Below are 18,528 nucleotides of genomic sequence, written 5' to 3'. Positions count from 1 at the left end.
CCTGCCCCCTTCTGGCGCCCGGGCCCCGCCTATTTCACGGCCGCCTCTGTGCACGTCAACACCTGTGTTGCCCGGCCGTCCTGCGCGATGTCGGATTCTTACCCCCCCGGAACTCTCTCTTCCGGGCAGCACGCAAGCATCCGTCGCACTGACCTCGCCCATTGCTCTGCATCCTGGTTTTCAAGTCCAGGCAGCTTGGCCTCCCTGTGCTTTGAATTAAACCAGGTGACCTGACAAGGGACAGCGTCCTTTGGGTCAGACGCTACAGGTCACCGCGGCTGGGCCCGGGCACCTTTCGGAGGCTATTGATTCAGAGCAGCTGACACCCATCTTCCCGGCACGGACGAGTCCGCTGGCAGCACAGAATGATGGCCGTCTCGCCGCGAAGGTTAATCAGATGCCTGGGAGCTCGGCGCCGCCCCTCGATAAAGCACAAGTCGCTCCGAGATCAATCGCAGACCCAGCTGCCCACGCCGTGTCCTCGGACCAGGGGACCGCTCCCCAGCCAGATGCTGTGCGGGCAGGGACTGTCTTGCCTGCTGAGAGCACTGATTTGTGGCTTTTATAATCCATGCACAGGGGTAAACAACATAAATATAAGAAGCGGATATAAAGTCATGATTTACTTGTTCTGAGAACGAGCCACTAATCTCTCAGGCCTTGGCTGCTCGGAAAACACGGCCGGGCTGTAGGTAGGTTTTTAGGGGCTGGAGCAAGATGCAAAGGGAGGCGCTCTGAGAGCCGCTGGATTACTGCTGGGGAAGTGGGGGAGCAGGGGGAGGTGTGGAAGCGCAGTGATATTGACTCTCATTGACAGATAACTGCTGCCCGGCCATTGTAGCTCAGTGGTTGTGCATCAACCCATGAACCAGGAGGTCACGGTTTGATTCCCGGTCAGGGCACACGCCCGGGTTGTGGCTCCATCCCCAGTAGGGGGCGTGCAGGAGGAAGCCGGTCAATGGTTCTCTCTCACCCAACAGGTCCGTGGGCTCCAGTCAGATGAGCTCTAAGAGCCCCCAGTTTGTAACCTGTGGTCACAGCGGACGTCAAAATGCTGCTGGTGTCTCCCGACACCCCTCTTCCCTCTGCTCCCCTCGCTTCCTGCTCCTCAACCGAGGAATCTGGAGGCAACTGCAGACCTCGAGCTCCACCACTTCCTCCTGGGGGCGGGGGCGGGGGCGGGAGCGTGGACCTGGGTCTGAACCCACGTGTCCTGCAGGGAGACACCCGGGACCCTGGAGCACGTCCACCCGAGGTGAGATCCACCTCCGGAGCCCCTCTGCCGTGTCCCCCCATCTCTGCCACCAGCTGCCTCCCGCACAAGCCGATGTTGGGGGCTGTCGGCCCAACAACCCTGACTTACTCTCAAGGGTTTAAAGCTCAGGCATGAGCAGAGGTATCGGCGACGGAACTTCCTCAGATTCCACCATGAGACTAAAGAGAGGGCCCTTCACTGGACTGTTTCAGACTGTGCCCCTTGCAATTAGCGGATAACCTTTTCAGCCCACACTGCGCTGCTGGTTATGGATCACTTCATGCTGGGAGGGAAAACAGAGCCGGGAATGAGAACATGAAGCGGGAGCCACAGAATCCTGCCCAGAGGCACGCTCCTGCCGGGGGCAGAGACGCACAAGGTGGAAATACGTTTCTCAAACCGCAAAACTGCGGACCGATAGCGTTTCAGTGTCCACAGGGTCAGCATCATTCGCACAGGCCCTGGGTCGGCCCTGAGGATGCGGGCAGGCGCTCAGACCACACCCCCGCCTGCTGCCCCCGCACTGTCCCCAGGCCCACGTCCCATGGCAACTGATGTCACGCCAACGACAGGATCACTGGCCTCATCTTGTGCGTGGCCTGATTATTTGAAACTTTTTCCTTTTTTAAAACCCTCACCTGGGGATTAAAAAAAAAATTGATTTTAGAGCGAGAAGAAGGGAGAGGGGGAGGGAACGAGGGAGAGGGAGAGAAAGAGAGAGAGAGAAAAAAAGTGACAGTGAAACAGCATGAGCCTCTCATACTTGCCCTGACCAGGAATTGGACCTGCATCCTAGGTATGTGCCCTGACCGGGAATCGAACCTGCAACCTTCTGGTGTACAGGATGACACGCCAATCAACCGAGTCCTCCGGCCGGGGCGAAACTTTTTCCTCTGATTGAACAAAAATAATACCCTCTGCTCCAATACTTCTGCCATATGTAGGCGTTTCCCAGGGGCTTGTTAAACATGACGATTCCTGGCCCTCGTGTACAAAAGACGCCCAGACAAATGTGATGCCTGTGGCCCAGGGCCCATGGTGTCGAGAGGGCAGGAAACGGACAGGTCATCTGTGTCTTTGACTATTCCCTCACATTTGGGTGGCATCAGGGAGTCCCCTGGGCCCCTATACTGGTCTCTGTCATCCATTTCCATGGTCTCACCCATGAAGAAGTGTCTGTGCAAACAGCAAGGTGACCAGATGTCTCACTGAGACTGAGGGCAAAGCCGATGGAGACAGACACCTGTGACATCAGGAGAGGCCTGGGCGTGGCTGAGGAAAGTCTACAGAGCACAAGGCCCTTCGAATGGACAATGGATCCCACTCTTCCAGACAGAACGCAAGCTTTGCCTACATGTAAGCAGTTCTACGACTGCAGAGAGAGGGGGGTTAATATGAGGAGGGGTGACATGCTTTCCAGTTTGGGAAATCTTGGAGCTGCTGGACCTAATCGTCACCTGGCCACGGCTCCGGACTTTCCCACACTGACTGTGGGAGTGCTGGAGGCATGTCAGAAGCTACGTCAAAGGCCACGTCAAAGGCCACGGTGCTTACATGTCCTCTCCCACCTCCAGTCATCCACCTTGAGCTCCTCAAATGGCTGCATAAGAGAGACAACCATCCGCCCTGGCCGGTTTGGCTCAGTGGATAGAGCATCCGCCTGTGGACGGGAGGGTCTCAGGTTCGATTCCACTCAAGGGCACGTACCTTGGTTGCAAGCTCCATCCCTGGCCGGCCTGGTTGCAGGAGGCAACCCATCGATGCATCTCTCTCACATCGATGTTTCTCTGTCTCTCCACCTCCCTCCAACTCTCTCTAAAAAAAAAATCAATGGAAAATGTCCTCGGGTGAGGATTAACAACAGCAGCAAAAAGACCACCGTTCTCACCTTTCAGAAATGGACCTTGCTGGAGTCCATTAGAGAGCGATGATGGAGATGCCAATTAACTCGCTCTCATCTTGCTCAGATTCTGTATGTAACCTAAAGGCCCTCGGTCTTTTGGGCGCTTTGCTCAGATTTGATTGCCTTTGACAACCAGAGAAATTGAATCCTGGCGTGGAGGGGCCACCCCGCCTGCCTCGGGCACAGAGAACAGATATCAGGAGAGGAAGGGGAGAGTCACTCATGAATTACTCTCACATGTGTCTTCTCTGGCTCAGGGTTTGTGAGAGACCAAGCTATTCTTTTTAAAAATGTTTTTATTGATTTTTAGATAGAGAGGAAAGGAGGGAGGGAGGGAGAGAGAGAGAGAGAGAAACATCAACGATAAGAGAGAATCATTAAACGGCTGCCTCCTACACGCCCCCTAGTGGGGATGGAGCCTGCAACCGTGGCATATGTATGCCCTGACCTGGCATCGAACCTGTGACCTCTTGGTTCATAGGTCTAGGCTCAACCACTGAGCCTCACTGTTCTTTACAGAGTTGGGACCAAGTGTTGGCTTCCCTGGGGATCACCTTGAAAATGCAGAAGGACGGATGGATGAATCTCACACACACACACACACACACGTCTGCTCCTGAGAGGGCATGTGCCCATACACCCGTCCGTATGGCCCAGCGGCGCTCTCAAACCACAGGGAGCTCAGGTATTGAGGCACAGAGGTTGAAAGGGCTTACTTTTCCCTCCTTTTGTCAATTGATCACACAATTAGCCACTTAAAACCCACCTCAGCTTCGGAATTGACAAAAACAAAAAACAAAACAAAACAAAACACACCCTAGTTGGAAACAAACTGTATTGATCTTCAAGCCTTTTATGGACGGAGAAGCTCAACACGGACCACCTCCCCCTTCAGGAGGGGCGCGGCTCCCAGATGACAGACGGGACCGGGAAAGACGCGCGTGAGGAAGCGGCGGGCTTTCAATGACGTGTTTGGGAAATACATAACCTTAGAAATGCCGGGGACGGGCTCAGAGGGGGTGGCAGAGGCAGTCCGGGACCTGTGCTCCTTAATATCACCTTCCTCTCCAGAGGGCTCATCACATCGACAGCCACGTCGTCCTGGCTGTGAAACAGCGGACACCAGGCGATGAGTTCGGCCTGTGCCGCCCTGAGTGGGGAACGCGGGCCCCCGGGCCAGGCAGGTGGGTATGTCCAATGCGCTGCTTATTATCCGCGGGGGGTCACACGGCCAATTCAGCAGAGACAGCACCGCCCGCGGGTCCGGAGGCCGGAAGGACGCCGTGCCGGCCTCACGCCACGAAGTGGCCTCATCTTCTGTTGCCTTGTTTGTTTTGGTGATTTTGATTGATAAGCTCTCATTAGGAAATAAACCATCGATTTCATTCTACAATGGAGTGTTTTCCTTAAAAGAAAGCGTTTGGATTAGGAGTTAAATAGCACCAGTAGTAAGGCTTTCTCTGTCCTACAGCATCTGGGAGAGAAGCCGGAAGTCAGACCCACCGTGCGGGTGATTTTACTATAATGTCTAACCACGCGGAAGGAGCCCCACCTCAGGCTTCTTTTCAATTTGAGGTTGTATAGATAGAAAACGACATTTTTTTAAAACCAATACTTAATGGTCTCATTTCTACAATTAATGGCCTTCAAAATTTTTTGAAAAAATTTTTAAATTGATTTTTAGAGAGAGAGGAAGGGAGAGGGAGAGAGAAATATCGATGTGAGAAGAAACATCCATCAGCTGCCTCCTGCACACCCCCTCCCCGGGACTGAGCCCACAACCGGGGCACGCGCCCAACCAGCGACCTCTCGGTGCACAGGCCCAACCAGTGGAGCCACACTGGCCAGGGCTGGTCTTTAACTGTGTATAGACTTCCAGCCTTTCCTCTGAATACACACTAAAATCTTCCTTAATAAAGCGTTACCAGTGCAACTAACGCCCCATCACAACCTGTGATAGACCCTGAACTTGAATTTGCTTGGTGCATGTGCAGAGTTCCTTGGGGTAGGACAAGGTTTCTCCATGTATGGTCTGGTGCCATCAGCTCGAGTCGGTCCAGGTCATTTTGGATGCAGTTCAGCAGGTAACTATGGTAACAGCAGCCCCCTTTCATGCCCTGCCTCCCTTCAAGCCCAGGAGGGGATCCGAGGGGGTGGGTTGCTGTTACCACGTTACTGGGCTGAACAACACTTTGTTCCTCTTCCCTAGGACCGACGCTGAGAAACACCCATCAGGTGGGGCCCGCACAGCGAGCACCTGTGTCACGCAGGGCGGGGCCTTAACTGCTGCAGAGAGACAATGGGTAGTAGCAGTGCTGCGTGTCAGCGTAGCCCCCTCCCTGCAGCTCCCAATCATGTGGACAGCCGCCAACCCTCTGTTCAAAGGCCGGATATTATGCTTTGTATTAGGAGTCGGGGGCGGGGGGAGGGGAGTCTCACTTGAGAACTGTTCTTGCTTAAAATTAAAACCACAACTGGCCAGCGTGGCTCCGTGGTTGAGTGTCGACCTATGGACCAGGAGGTCACGGTTTGATTCCCGGTCGGGGCACATGCCTGGGTTGTGGGCTCCATCCCCAGTGTGGGGCGTGCAGGAGGCCACAGATCCATGATACTCTCTCATCATGGATGTTTCTATCTCTCTCTTCCTCTCCCAAATCAATAAAAATATATTAAAAAAATTAAAACCACAAACCCAAATCCCGAACACACTTTAACCAGCTTGAAAAATGAAACCAGTGAGATGCAGGAAGTCAGACGAGGGATGGAATTGAGAGTCCCCTGGCGCCTGTCGGTCCTGCTGTCTGAAGCCCTTGCCCCGGGGGAAGGGGAGTATCTGCCCATCAGATGCTGGCGCCAGAGGTCAGCCCTAACCCTCCTGGCCCTGGGGCGGCTCAGTCCCGCCCGATCCCCTCTCCTTGCCGACCCGCGGTGACCTTGCTGACCCACAGTGATCTTGCCGAACCACAGTGACCTCGCCAACCCACAGTGACCTTGCCGACCAGCGGTGACCTTGCCGACCCACGGTGACCTTGCCGACCCGCGGTGACCTTGCCAACTCGCGGTGACCTTGCCAACTCGCGGTGACCTTGCCGACCCGCGGTGACCTTGCTGACGGACACTGTCCGCTCCATGGGGACGGGTGGGGAGGAAGAGAATGGGCTTTAAAAGCGGTGTTAACGACAGAATCACAGGGACAGGTCAGAGACGGCTGTTCTGATGGCTGACCTTCTTTCTGATAAATTAGTCTCTTTGTAGCTTTCCAAGCTGAATGAAATCCAGGCCGGGTCCTGGTCAACTCCAGAGCCACACTGGCCAGGCAGGCATTGCCATTTTATTAATACGTAACAACAGCTACTACTGTTTCCAAAGTCCCAGGCACACGCTAAACACGTAACATGGGTTTTCTCAGCCACCGCAACATCCCACGTGTACGAGGTCAGCAATGCTTGTCGCCATGAAGGCTGGTTATGTGTCCAATGTCCCAGGCCAGCAGATGGGAGAAATGAGGCCCAAAGTCAGATCTTTCTGACCCCAAGCCCGACCCTTAACTGCTGCTGATGGCTGCTGCCTGCATAACATCTCCATGACTGACAGGTGCCCTGCGACAGGGCTCAGCGCGGCACCTCAGATGCCCGGGCCTGGCTGGTCCCTGGGCCCCCTTCCTGGCTGAGGGCTGCCCGGGGCCTGGCTGGTCCCTGGGCCCCCTTCCTGCTGAGGTCACAGGCATTAGCAAAGGGCTCTGCTGGAGTTTCTTTCACTAGGACCCTCTAAGCGCCTGCCCTTTGCCCTGTGAAGCAGAGAGAACATGTGGTCAGATTCGCCGGTGCCATGGCCCCGAGTGGATAATTAATGGACTGAAGTCACGGAAGTCATTCTAAACACAGACCTACTCTGGCTCCGGGCTTTCCAATCTTCATCGGCGCAGACATGCGTGTTTCGAATAAAAAGGCTTCCCCAGATGGTTGGACTTGTCCAACTTCCCACGTGACCTCGGACATGTAATCAGGCGATTCCTAAGGTTCCTCCAGAACCACCATTGAGACCAATATCCTTCCTGGACATGCTTATTCGCCTGAGGCCCTCTCACTTCACAGAGGGGGCACTACGCAGGGGCAAGAAGGGAGTCATGGGGTGGGGGGCAGGCATCTCTCTTATGGAGAAACAGGAACACGAGTGAAAGAGTCCTGGTGCGGCAGGAAGAGCCAACGGGCACACGCACCAGGATTCCCGGGTTCATGTCCCTTCTGCTTGCCGTGACCTCGAGGGAGCCCCACCCTGAGCTCCACGTTCCTTGGTCAGAGCATCGCCAAGGGGCCTTCAACTCAGAAATTCTACGAGGAGGCGTGAGATAAAGCGGCAGAAATGCAGATGACACATCATTGAAAACCGCACCCCTCACAGCTCCCACTCGGGGCTCAGCCCAGCCCATCCGCCGGGTGCGGTGCTGGGAGCGTGAGGGACGACCAGGTGCATGGAAATTTCTATTCCCTCAAAACCGGCCACGCAGCCCAGAGGAGGTTGTTAGCAGATTAACCCACAGCCTCAGCCCCTAGGGCCCAGACAGTGCCCTCACGCATCGCCAATGTTGCTGCTGAAACTGTCGCTAAAAACTGTGGCTTTGAGTCGTGGGTTTTCAGTGTTGGCCCTGTGTCCCAGGCATGAGTCTGGAATCTACAGAGACTTGAGCTGTAATGAAAGGACTGGCGATACCGTGAGTCACAACACCATCGTGCACACGGGGCTGTGGTCCTCAGGGCTGAGCTGGGGGATTCGGAAACGAGGGAGGCTTTCCGTCACATCCGTCCCCGACAGCCCCTCGGGACGATCCGTGGCAGCGTGTTTGCCACGACGAGTTAATTTAGAAGCAGCGACACCTGCACAGCGGGCTCTGAGCGATGCCACGTCTACAAACCACAGGACTGGGCAGGCGGACCTGTGTTCCCGCCGGTGACCTCCGGGTCCTTACCCTTCACCACCAGGCTCCCCGTGCTGGGCCTTACCCTTCACCACCAGGCTCCCCGTGCTGGGCCTTACCCTTCACCACCAGGCTCCCCGTGCTGGGCCTTACCCTTCACCACCAGGCTCCCCGTGCTGGGCCTTACCCTTCACCACCAGGCTCCCCGTGCTGCTCGCCGTCCCGAAGTGGTTCGTGGCGACGCAGGTGTAACTCCCGGCGTCTGCTTTCGTCACATTGACGATCCTGAGGCTCCCGTCTTCCGAAATGGTGATTCTGAAAGCAAAGAGCATAAACCCCGTGGTGAGGCTACCTTGCAGGACCAACTGGCAGGTACAGTGGGGCCTTGACTTACGAGTGTCCCGACTAACGAGTTTTTTGAGATACCAGCTGTCTCTCGGCCGATGTTTTGCATTGAGTTGATAGAGTAATTTGAGTTAACGAGCTCCTTAACGAGCTCGGTCTCGGAACGAATTAAACTCGTAAGTCAAGGCCCCACTGCACTGCTGTCGTCTTTCAAACGGTAAATCACGGTTCATCACTTGACAGCTTCCTCTTTTTTTTTTAAGTTTTAATTTCAGAAAAAAGTTTTCATTTTTTAAATATGTCTTTCTTGACTTTAGAGAAAGGGAGACGGAGACAGAGATAGAAACATGGATGAGAGAGAAACATGGATCGGCCGCCTCCTGCACGCCCCCTAATGGGGATAGAGCCCCCAACCCGGAATTGAAAGGGTGACGGCTTGGTTCACGGGTTGACGCTCAACCACTGAGCCACCCCGGCCGGGCCCGATGATCTTTTAAAACACAAACTGGATTACTGGCTCGCACCCCTCACTCCCCAGACTCTAACCGCTTAGCACACCGGCCAGGACCCTGTTGTTTCTAGATGAGGTTTTGAAGTTTCCATTTCGTTTTAGTTTCCCCGCCTTCGCCTGTTGGCCGACCAGCAGCTACTAGCTTGATATTGAACTTGGCGCACCTCCAAACACTCATGGCCAGTGATCGAAGGACATGAAAGGAACTGGAAGCGTAGATCCGCTCCTGGCTCCGAGCAGGGGGGTCTCTTTTGAAATCATTGGTGGTATCAGAGAAAAGGAAAAATGACAAAGCAGAGAGGAGCAAAAATAAAAGCGGGAGCCGGGACTCCATTTTCCCCACACGGAGAGGTCATGACTCACCACACGGTGCATCACCTCCTGCAGGGAGAGGCGGCCCCCCCTCCGCCCCCATCCCCGGGGAGTTGGGACCCACAGAGGACGGGCAGATCTGGAATTCTGCCATAAGTCAACTCACTCTCGCTTCGTCCGAGGCTCTGGGCTACAGACACAGAGGAGCTGGCCTCGTCAGTCCCATGAATCACAGCTGGCGGGGGACATGGGACCTTGGAAAATGCTGGCCTTTGCTTTGGGGCCCGAGTGACAGGTGACAAAAGCTGCACCTGCACCATAACCCACCGCCTGCGGGAGGGCCGTCCCCTAATGGGGACCGGGGTTTTCTGAGCAGTTCTGCCCAGAGGCCCCAGAGATGGGGAAGGGGCGGCATGTCCTCACTTGCCTCCGGGTCACAGGGACACGGCCCTTCTAAGAGAGGCCCTTTGACATACAACGTAGAGGGGATGATGGGTTCCTGTCTCCCTCTACACAGGCAAGCAAGGGACAGATCACCCTGTCCGGCTGGTGTGGCTCAGTGGTTGAGTGTCGACCTATGAACCAGGAGGTCATGATTTGATTCCCGGTCAGGGCACATGCCCAGGTTGTGTGCTTTATCCCCCATGAGGGGCGCGCAGGAGGCAGCCAATCAATGATTCTCTCTCATTGATGTTTCTCTCTCTCTACCTCTCCCTTCCTCTCTGAAATCAAGAAAAAAAAACACCTAAAAAGAGAATAACCACGTGTCTGGTCCAGGGGCAGAGAGAGTAACTCAGGTATATCAGTGGTCAGTGAAGTCTGACAAGGTGGGGGGGGGGGGGGCGGCGTATGGGTTAAAAAGAACAGACCGCTGTGAATCTGACCCAGTTAGAGCAAAGCACAGGATAATATCAGACCCTGTGTGCACCGCCTATGTCATGCCTGTGTTTGCACTGTGTGTGTGCGCAGCGCCTGTGTGTGTGCAGTTTGTATGTGCACTGCCTGTGTGTGAACTGTGTGTGCACTGTGTGTGCAGCGCCTGTGTGTGCAGTGCCTGTGTGTGCAGTGCCTGTGTGTGCAGCGACTGTGTGTGTGCAGTTTGTATGTACACCGCCTGTGTGTGCACTGTGTGTGCAGTGCCTGTGTGTGCGCTGTCTGTGTGTGCACCGCCTGTGTGTGCACCGCCTGTGTGTGCCGGGCTTCCCCGCACACCTTTCTCTAAGAACCAGCACACCGCATTTCTCACAAATCTGGTCCATGAGGCTCTTGTGGGAAGGGGGGGCTTGGAAGGATGATGAAAGGAATGTAGTTAGGAATCCTGAAAGCAGGGGTGACCTCAAGCAACACACCAAATGCGCAGCAATTCTTTTCAAAGGCAGCGCAGGGAATTATTCAAATTGGGCAATGCTGATCACAACAAAACGAGATTGGCTGATATCTGCCCAACAAAGCATGCCTTTGTCGCTTCATCTGTGCCCAGTATCTCAGGTCAGGGGACACAGAACTGTGAGACAGGGGTGCCTGGGGCCGGTGATCAGAGCGAGATAGGGAACTTAATAGAAATATTCTTTTGTGTGTGTGTGTGTGTGTGTGTGTGCGCGCGCGCGTGGACCAAAGGTCCAAAACTAAGAAACAGAACGACCATTAACATTTATGAGTTACACGCAGGATGAAAAACCCGATGTTAACAGCGAGTTCAGCTCTTAACAATGAGGCGACCCGAATAGTAAGTGACGTGGGGAGACTCACTTGGCAGCGGTCAAATAGCCCAGGGAAAGCAGATGAAAAGAATGGAAGCCACAGGAGGTCTGCATAATGAGCAGCCAGCCATGAATTAGAGCTGCAATTAGACCCGTGTGCTCGGAACAGGGACCCCGGCTTCTCCTGCAGGCAAAGCGCTCAGGGCCTTCCACACCTGCCTCCGGGATAGTGCAGGGGGCCCACAGGACAGCCCTGCCAGGGTCTCCTCCTTGCTGCTATTTACCACCCAGTTTGCAAGTTTTTACAGCGCCTTTTCTTGTTGTTGTTGTTCATCTCACCTGAGGATATTTTTCCATTGATTTTTAGAGAGTGGAAGGGAGGGTGAGACACAGAGAGAGACGCATCGATTGGTCGCCTCCCACACAAGCCCCAACCAGGGCCGGGGATCGACCCTGCAACCCAGGTATGTGCCCTTGACCGGAATTGTATCTGGGACCCTTCAGTCCAGAGGCCGATGCTCTATCCACTGAGCCACACCAGCCAGGGCTTCACAGCATCTTAGTCCCACTGCAGTCGGAATGCCCTGCCATTCCCGAAGTCCCCGTGGAGGAAGAAACCCCTAAAAGCTACTGGAAAGTGAAGTTCCCAGGGATGCTAAAACCTGAGAGGAACCATTTTCCTTCTGTGAAATTAAGCATTGCACTTTCCCACGGTGTCTTTCTCCAGGCGACGCGCTCCCAGGTTCCCACGGCTACCAAAGGACTTACCCCAAGCCCTCCAGAATCCCACGTTGATTTTAGGTTGCGGGTACAAGCTGGCCCAGTTTGGGAAATGTTTGGCGAATGTACATTATGGTGCGCTGGGCTCCCGGCCAGCTCATGTGACATCCCCGAATCACTTCCAGGTCATTCACCAGGGTCACCCGTCGGAGGACAGGGAATGAAGGACAAGCACAGGCGTGTATGTTTATGCGAAAAGCCTGCCTGGGAAGGGGCTGTTGCAACATGCCTTCGGGTTTCTCTATCCATCGAGCCGTTCTTGGGCCATCCTGTGCCCCTGGGGCCACGGGCATCTCAGAATAAGCCAGGAATCATTAGCTATGAAGAGATCGTCCTCTTCCTCATGTCTGCAGCCTCTCCGATGATAAGACGAGGGAACCCAAAGTCCTTTGGTCTTGGCCCGCTCCGTGTAGCCGGGGCGGCATCAGGCCACGGGCGTTCCTGGGCACCTGCCGCCTGCAAGGCTCCGGATGCGGGAGGAAAGCAGCCGCGCTGCTCTGGTCACGGGGCCCTTGTGGCGAGGATGCGGCCGGCTCACCTGTTGCACCTGGCGAATGGATGCGCCGGGGAGGTGACGTGCACCCGGGTGGAAGGTGGGGCCATCACTCTTCGGGAGGTGAGGGACCCCAAGTTAAACTCTCAGCTGTGTCATGAACAAGTGTTGAGTGAAAGAGAAATTGTAAGCTGTCTAAACCTTGGTTTCCTCATCAATAAATGAAGCATTGGGCCCGGCTGGCCGTGGCTCAGGGGTTGAGTGTCGACCTATGAACCAGGAGGTCACGGTTTGATTCCCTGTCAGGGCACACGCCTGGGTTGCCGGCTCGATCCCCAGTAGGGGGCGTGCAGGAGGCCGCTGATCCATGAGTCTCTTTCAGCATTGTTTCTCTCTCTCTCCCTCCCTCTCCCTTCCTCTCTGGAATCAATACAAATATACTTATAAAATACACGAAGCACTGAGTCACTTTAGGGACTTAAACAGCTTAACTGACAAGCAGGTGCTTTGAGCACTAAGCGTGCCGGGTTGCCCCAGGCTGGTGTTCCGGTGATGAGCCCGGGATCTCTGGGTCCTCTCTCCAAGACTGGCCCCTGGACCAGCGGTGCTGGGATGCCCGGGGGCTGCTAGGAAATGCAGAATCCCGGGCCCCAGCTCAGATGTTCTGAGTCAGAATTTTTATCTGAAAAACACTCCTCGATATCTGTATGCTCCTCAAAGTCAGAGACGCGCTGAGCCACATACGAGCGGACTTGGACTTGCAACGCGAGTCTCCCGGTTCTCAGAGGGCAATGCATGGGAGAATCGATACAGTCACTAAGCCGATTTAGTGGGAAAGAAATATAATTGGAAGACTGATTTATTCCCAGGGGCTGCTCGTCACTAATCGATGGCCCGAGACAATGTGGCTGCCCGCTCCAACCGTCCTGTGAAGAATCAGCGGCCACCTTCCCCGTGTCCTCGCCCCGAGAGCCACCGTGGGCCCCCTCAGCTTCCACCCCCCAAGTCCCACCCTCCCATCCATTCCCGTGTGCTCCCATCAGCGGCAGGCATTTCTGTCCATCGCCACCGAAGAATGCGGACACGTTCACCCTGGGAAACAAAGGCCTTGGGGGGCCGGGGACCATGGGGACAGGAGAGGGCAGCCTTCCAATATTTAGAAAAATGTTTGAGAAATAAGCTGGGATTTCCTCTGCACCACACCAGGGAGCTGGCTTCCAATGCAACGACAAAACCTGTTTATGGATAAACATCTTGATAAAAATTCCCTAAGGGGTACAATTCTCCACAACAGGCATGCGCTTCTTGCTTTCTTTTTTTAAAAATTGATTGTAGAAAGAGCAAGGGTGGGAGGGAGAGAGAGCGAGCAATGTGAGAGTGAAATATGGATCAGTTGCCTCCCACATGCGCCCCAACTGGGGATCGAACCCACAACCTTTTGGTGTACGGGACGATGCCCCACCCAACTGAGCCACCGGCCAGGGCAGCATGTTTCTTTCACTGGAGGCATGTCCAGCACGAGAGAGCTGGACGGGCTAGCTCAATGCTGTTTAAGGTCCAGTCACCCGATAGCTCCCAAGGTCCCAGTGACACCTCGCACGTAGTAACTTACGTTTTCAAAGGTAATTGTCTCTGACATGCTTCTGCCAGTACGTGCCCCCCGAGTTGGAGCAGACTCTGAAGAAACAGGCCCCGGGTTTGATAGGAGGTGCCACTAAAGGCAGGGAGACAAAGATTTCCAATATCAGAGACTGAAAACATTGGAGCATGTTTTCTAGGCCAGTTTCTCTTTAGAAAAGGTTTCTCAAAGGTTATTCTGCGCAGATGGCTTTGTTTCCACCCTCAAAGCGTGACGCCGCGGCTCAACCACCGTCTGGCCGCTTCCTTCTCTCCAGGCCTCGCTGACAGCACTGCAAAGAGTAGCAACAGCCCGTTTCTCCCCAGCTATCAAACAGAGCTGCTCTGCGTGGCCTAGAGGGTGGTTGTGTTCTACTGTTGAGGAGGTTTGGTTCAGGGATGGGTACATCATCTCCAGCGGGAATTCAGTAACACGTTATAAAGTAGGCACTGAGGCAAATAAAAATATTTTTATGTTTGTGTAAGCCATGCATGCTCTCAAGGGTGGTCACTTGCGATACTGAAGCTATTTCTATAGTTGCTGAAAAACTACTGTGGAAGACACTGTCCATTGTATTGTTTGAAGATGTGCATCAGCTAGCTATCACTACATAACATATACCACCCCCCCCCCCACACACACATACACACACAAGCTCTGTTGCTTAAGTGACAAGCATTTCTTTGGTTTACATGCTAAGAGTTGGCTGGAGCACCAGGTGTGACTGGGCCATGTGTCTCTTCCTTATCCAGCAGGCTTCCTGGACCTTGTTTGCATGGCGGTGACAGGTCTTGAAAAGCAGCCAGGGAAAGCTCCAGTGTGCAAGCACTTTTGCAGCAGTCACGTGCATACATTTTGCTAACATTCCACTGGCCAAAGCAAGTCCCACGGCCAAGCTCAGGGTCAAGGTGGGAGAGCACTGACAAAGGGCATGGGTCTAGGTAAGTTAAAAATACAATCAATCTGCTTCTGGATTCAAGGAATGCAGTTAATTTATGATTTAATATCAGAAGAAAGTCATCTCTTTTCAAGACTATTTTTCAGGTAATGAATTTTACTGGCTCACTGATTTCCCTTTTGGCTTGTGATACTAGGAAGCTCAAAATATTAATATGTATTTAGTTAAATCATTATTTTTTTAAAAAATATATTTTATTGATTTTTTACAGAGAGGAAGGGAGAGAGATAGAGAGTTAGAAACATCAATGAGAGAGAAACATTGATCAGCTGCCTCCTGCACATCTCCTACTGGGGATGTGCCCGCAACCCAGGTACATGCCCTTGACCGGAATCGAACCTGGGACCTTTCAGTCCGCAGGCCGACGCTCTATCCACTGAGCCAAACCGGTTTCAGCAAGTTAAATCATTATCAGTGTATTAAAGGCCCAGTGCATGAAATTTTGCACTCAGGGGCAGGGGGTCCCTCAGCCCGGCCTGCACCCTCTTGCAGTCCGGGAGCCCTCGGGGGATGTCCGACTGCAGCTTAGGCCCGCTCCCCTATGGGTGCGCACCAACTGCCAGGTGGCAGCTCCTTCATTGAGCGTCTGCCCCCTGGTGGTCAGTGTGCATCATAGCGACCGGTCGTTCTGCTGTTTGGTCAATATGCATATTAGCCTTTTATTATATAGGATGTTTTCCTCTTCTTCTACATGGTCTAAATGTTCTACTTTAATAATCGGGTTGTATATATCTTGTATTTTAAGCTGCCTCAAGTATTTTTTGTTCTTGTTTTTGAGAGAGCTAGATGAGCAAAAAATACTTATATGTAGTTAAGGTTTAGAGAGGGAGGTTCTGTGTTTTAAAGGGCCATCGATCCTTATTACAAATGACATTCTCCTAGTTCTACCATGAACCAAAGTGACAGGTGTACGCCTCAACCCGTTTTTCAAGGAATTATCTCAAACCAATTTCCTCTCGGGATGGAGCCTTGAACAACCTCCACAGGTTCAAAAAGAGAAACCTTTTATAATTCAGAGCCTACACCTCCAAAGGTGACAGATGCAAAGAAAATTCAGCTGAAAATGAAGCTCTTCATTTCATTTCGAAATATCTTCTTCTGAGGGTATCAGGAGACACATTTCAAAGGCTTTTGAAGGCAGAGCCGCAGAGGTGCGTGACCGGGTCTGGGGCACGATGCCCGAGCCTGGGCTGTTGCATTTGATATACTCACTTGAAGCATTTTCATGGAAGTTGTACCAAAGTTAAATAGAACCAGAAAGTTACTTAAGCTGGTTTAACATTTCCCATTTATTTCCTCTCCACTGACAGCAAACTCTCAAAGCTGGTGAGAGAAAAGAATTCATGGGTGGGAGGTGTCTTTGGGGGAATTTCTCTCTGGAAGAAGCCAAAGGATTTGCACAGATCCCAAAGTATTTCTGATGAGCCCAAGATTTCTTTTTGATAAATCAGTCACTCAGAAATAAACAGGATGGGTCTGAAGATAAAGGACCAGTTCTTCCCATGACCTGTGTGATGGGCTAGGCATCCAATCTACTGGGAGGACATGATTTATATTAAAACTAGAGGCCTGGTGCACGAAATTCATGCATAGGTATGTTCCCTAGGCCTGGCCAGTGATCAGGGCTGATTGGGACCTTCTGGTTGCCGGCCAGGGACTCCCTTCCCTGGCTGCTGGCCGGGGCCTTCCATCATTCCATGCCGCCCCTGGTGGTCAGCGCATGTTATAGCGAGTGATTGGTCTCCCAGTTGAACTCCCGCGGGGACGACTTGCCTATTAGGCTTTTATATCTGTAATAATAAGAGCATAATATGCTAATTAGACTGGACGACCTTCGGGACAAAGCTTGCAAGGGAAGCCGGTGCCGGCAACCAGGGGAAGGAAGGCCCACTCTTGCATGAATTTTGTGCATTGGGCCTCTAGCTTATAGATAATGATTAGATTGTGGATACCAAATCTGAAAACCCAGGGAGCATTCCTCAATGCTGTGTACAAGATCCGTGCAGAGGGATAAATGTGACACAGCTTCTAGCCAAGTCACAACCAGCCTGAAGAATTCGCAAACCCTCGTGTGGCCCTGAGGATGGGTCCCATCACACTGAAACAGGATTGCGTATTTAGCCTTTTTTTGTTTTGTTTTGTTTTGTTCATCCTCACCCAAGGATATTTCCCCATCAATTTTTTAGGGAAAGTGGAAGGGAGGGAGGGAGACACACAGAGAGAAACATCAATGTTGGAGAGACACATTGATTGGTTGCTTCCCGCCTGTGTCCTGACCAGCCTGCAACTGAGGTATGTGCCCTTGACCGGAATAGAAACCGGGACCCTTTGTCAGTGGGCTGATGCTCTATCCACTGAGCCAAACCGGCTAGGGCTGGGCTTATTTATTCTTAGAAAACTGGCTCTAAAATTGTTGTCTAGGGTGTAGGCATAGCACTTGACAATGAGGTTGCTGCAGAACAGCATGTGAACGATGAGCTGATGGACTGATGACCCCATTAATCAGTCAGTTCCCTCAATAGCCTACAGAGCTCGCCTGCATCCCTCTCTTGTCACCAAGAGGAAGGGCAGGTTCTGTATTGAGGTTGAAACACTTTGTGTCCAGGATGGAGCTCTAAGACCCAGGCAGATGCTGAATATTCTGTTCTAGAGTTTGGAGAGGAACCTGGCTGGAAACATACAGTTGGACTACGGATGAGGTGCAGAGAAGAAGCCAAACACTGGCCCTGGATCAGCTGGGAGGTTGCAGAGACAGGGATCCAAGTGACACACCTGAGGAGGAGGGGCCGGGGCCAGAGGAAAACCAGGGTCTTGGACGAGAGTCACAATGGGAGGCCGAGGAACGCGTCCTGGTCAATGGTGACCTTCACTGAAGGTCACTGACTGTAACACCAGTGGCCTCTGGTCAAGGCTGCCCGGTCGATGGTGGCACTTTTCAAAGATATGGGGGCACAGCGTGGACACGTGGAGGGGAGGGTGGGAAGTGGGAGCAGAGCTGGACACGCTGAGTCTGAGATCACATGGGACCTCGATGTGATGGAGTTCTGCTACAAAACTATCCTAAACAGGCAAATGAATTCATTAGAAGGAAAATGAAAGCCTTTTGTCCCAGAGCTTTTGGATTTCAAGACACAAATCTGGGATCGCGGGCAGGGAAGGGGACTCGGGGGGCCTGGTGCATGATGGGGAGTCAAGAGACTCGCTTCCCCGTCTCTGCTCCCTGTTACCTGGCCCGCTTCCCTCCAAGTCCTGATATCACGGAGGCCACAGAGAGCAGCAGGCGCCCTGCCCAGGCCCTGCCTGTGCTCTGTCCTCTTTCACGAGGTTCAGGCGCCCCCCCCCCCCCCCGCCCCAGGCTCTGGGGGCTTCAATGTGGGTAGGTTTGCAGGTGTCAGAGGGTGTCACATGACCGATGCAATGGGTCCAACGGGAACGTGGCCACCAGCCCCAGCCCCAGCCCCAGCTCAGGGAGGGAACAGCCGCCTGGAGTTTCTGGGTCAGGAGCCTCTCACACAGCCGCACCGAGCGCCTTCTGCAGGGACGAGTTTAATTAAGACGACAGATGTCACTACTGCGCGGTCCTAGTGGGCCCGGCTTAATTGGACACTCCTTCACCCGCTGCGCCGGGTCCAGACCAGTCCAGGCACCCACTTCCCGAGTTCCCGAGCGGGAGGTCTTGTGTGCTTTCCCCCTGCAATTACACGGCACACGCAGCACACCAGGTGGGCATTCGCTACC

General features: G+C 53.5%; 1 protein-coding gene across 2 annotated transcripts in view; it reads right to left on the bottom strand.

Moving 5' to 3' along the window:
* CNTN4 (contactin 4) overlaps positions 1-18,528 on the bottom strand; it is a 398,511-nt gene that overhangs the window by 23,203 nt on the left and 356,780 nt on the right. For both annotated transcript variants that reach the window (XM_036333343.1, XM_036333344.1), the window contains exon 13: positions 8,261-8,388. In XM_036333343.1, coding sequence (XP_036189236.1) covers positions 8,261-8,388 — 128 coding nt within the window. The remainder of the gene's footprint in view (positions 1-8,260; positions 8,389-18,528) is intronic.

This window comes from Myotis myotis, unplaced genomic scaffold, assembly GCF_014108235.1.
Source record: "Myotis myotis isolate mMyoMyo1 unplaced genomic scaffold, mMyoMyo1.p scaffold_m19_p_13, whole genome shotgun sequence".
NCBI classification, from domain to species: domain Eukaryota; kingdom Metazoa; phylum Chordata; class Mammalia; order Chiroptera; family Vespertilionidae; genus Myotis; species Myotis myotis.
This window is presented reverse-complemented; position numbering and strand designations above follow the sequence as displayed.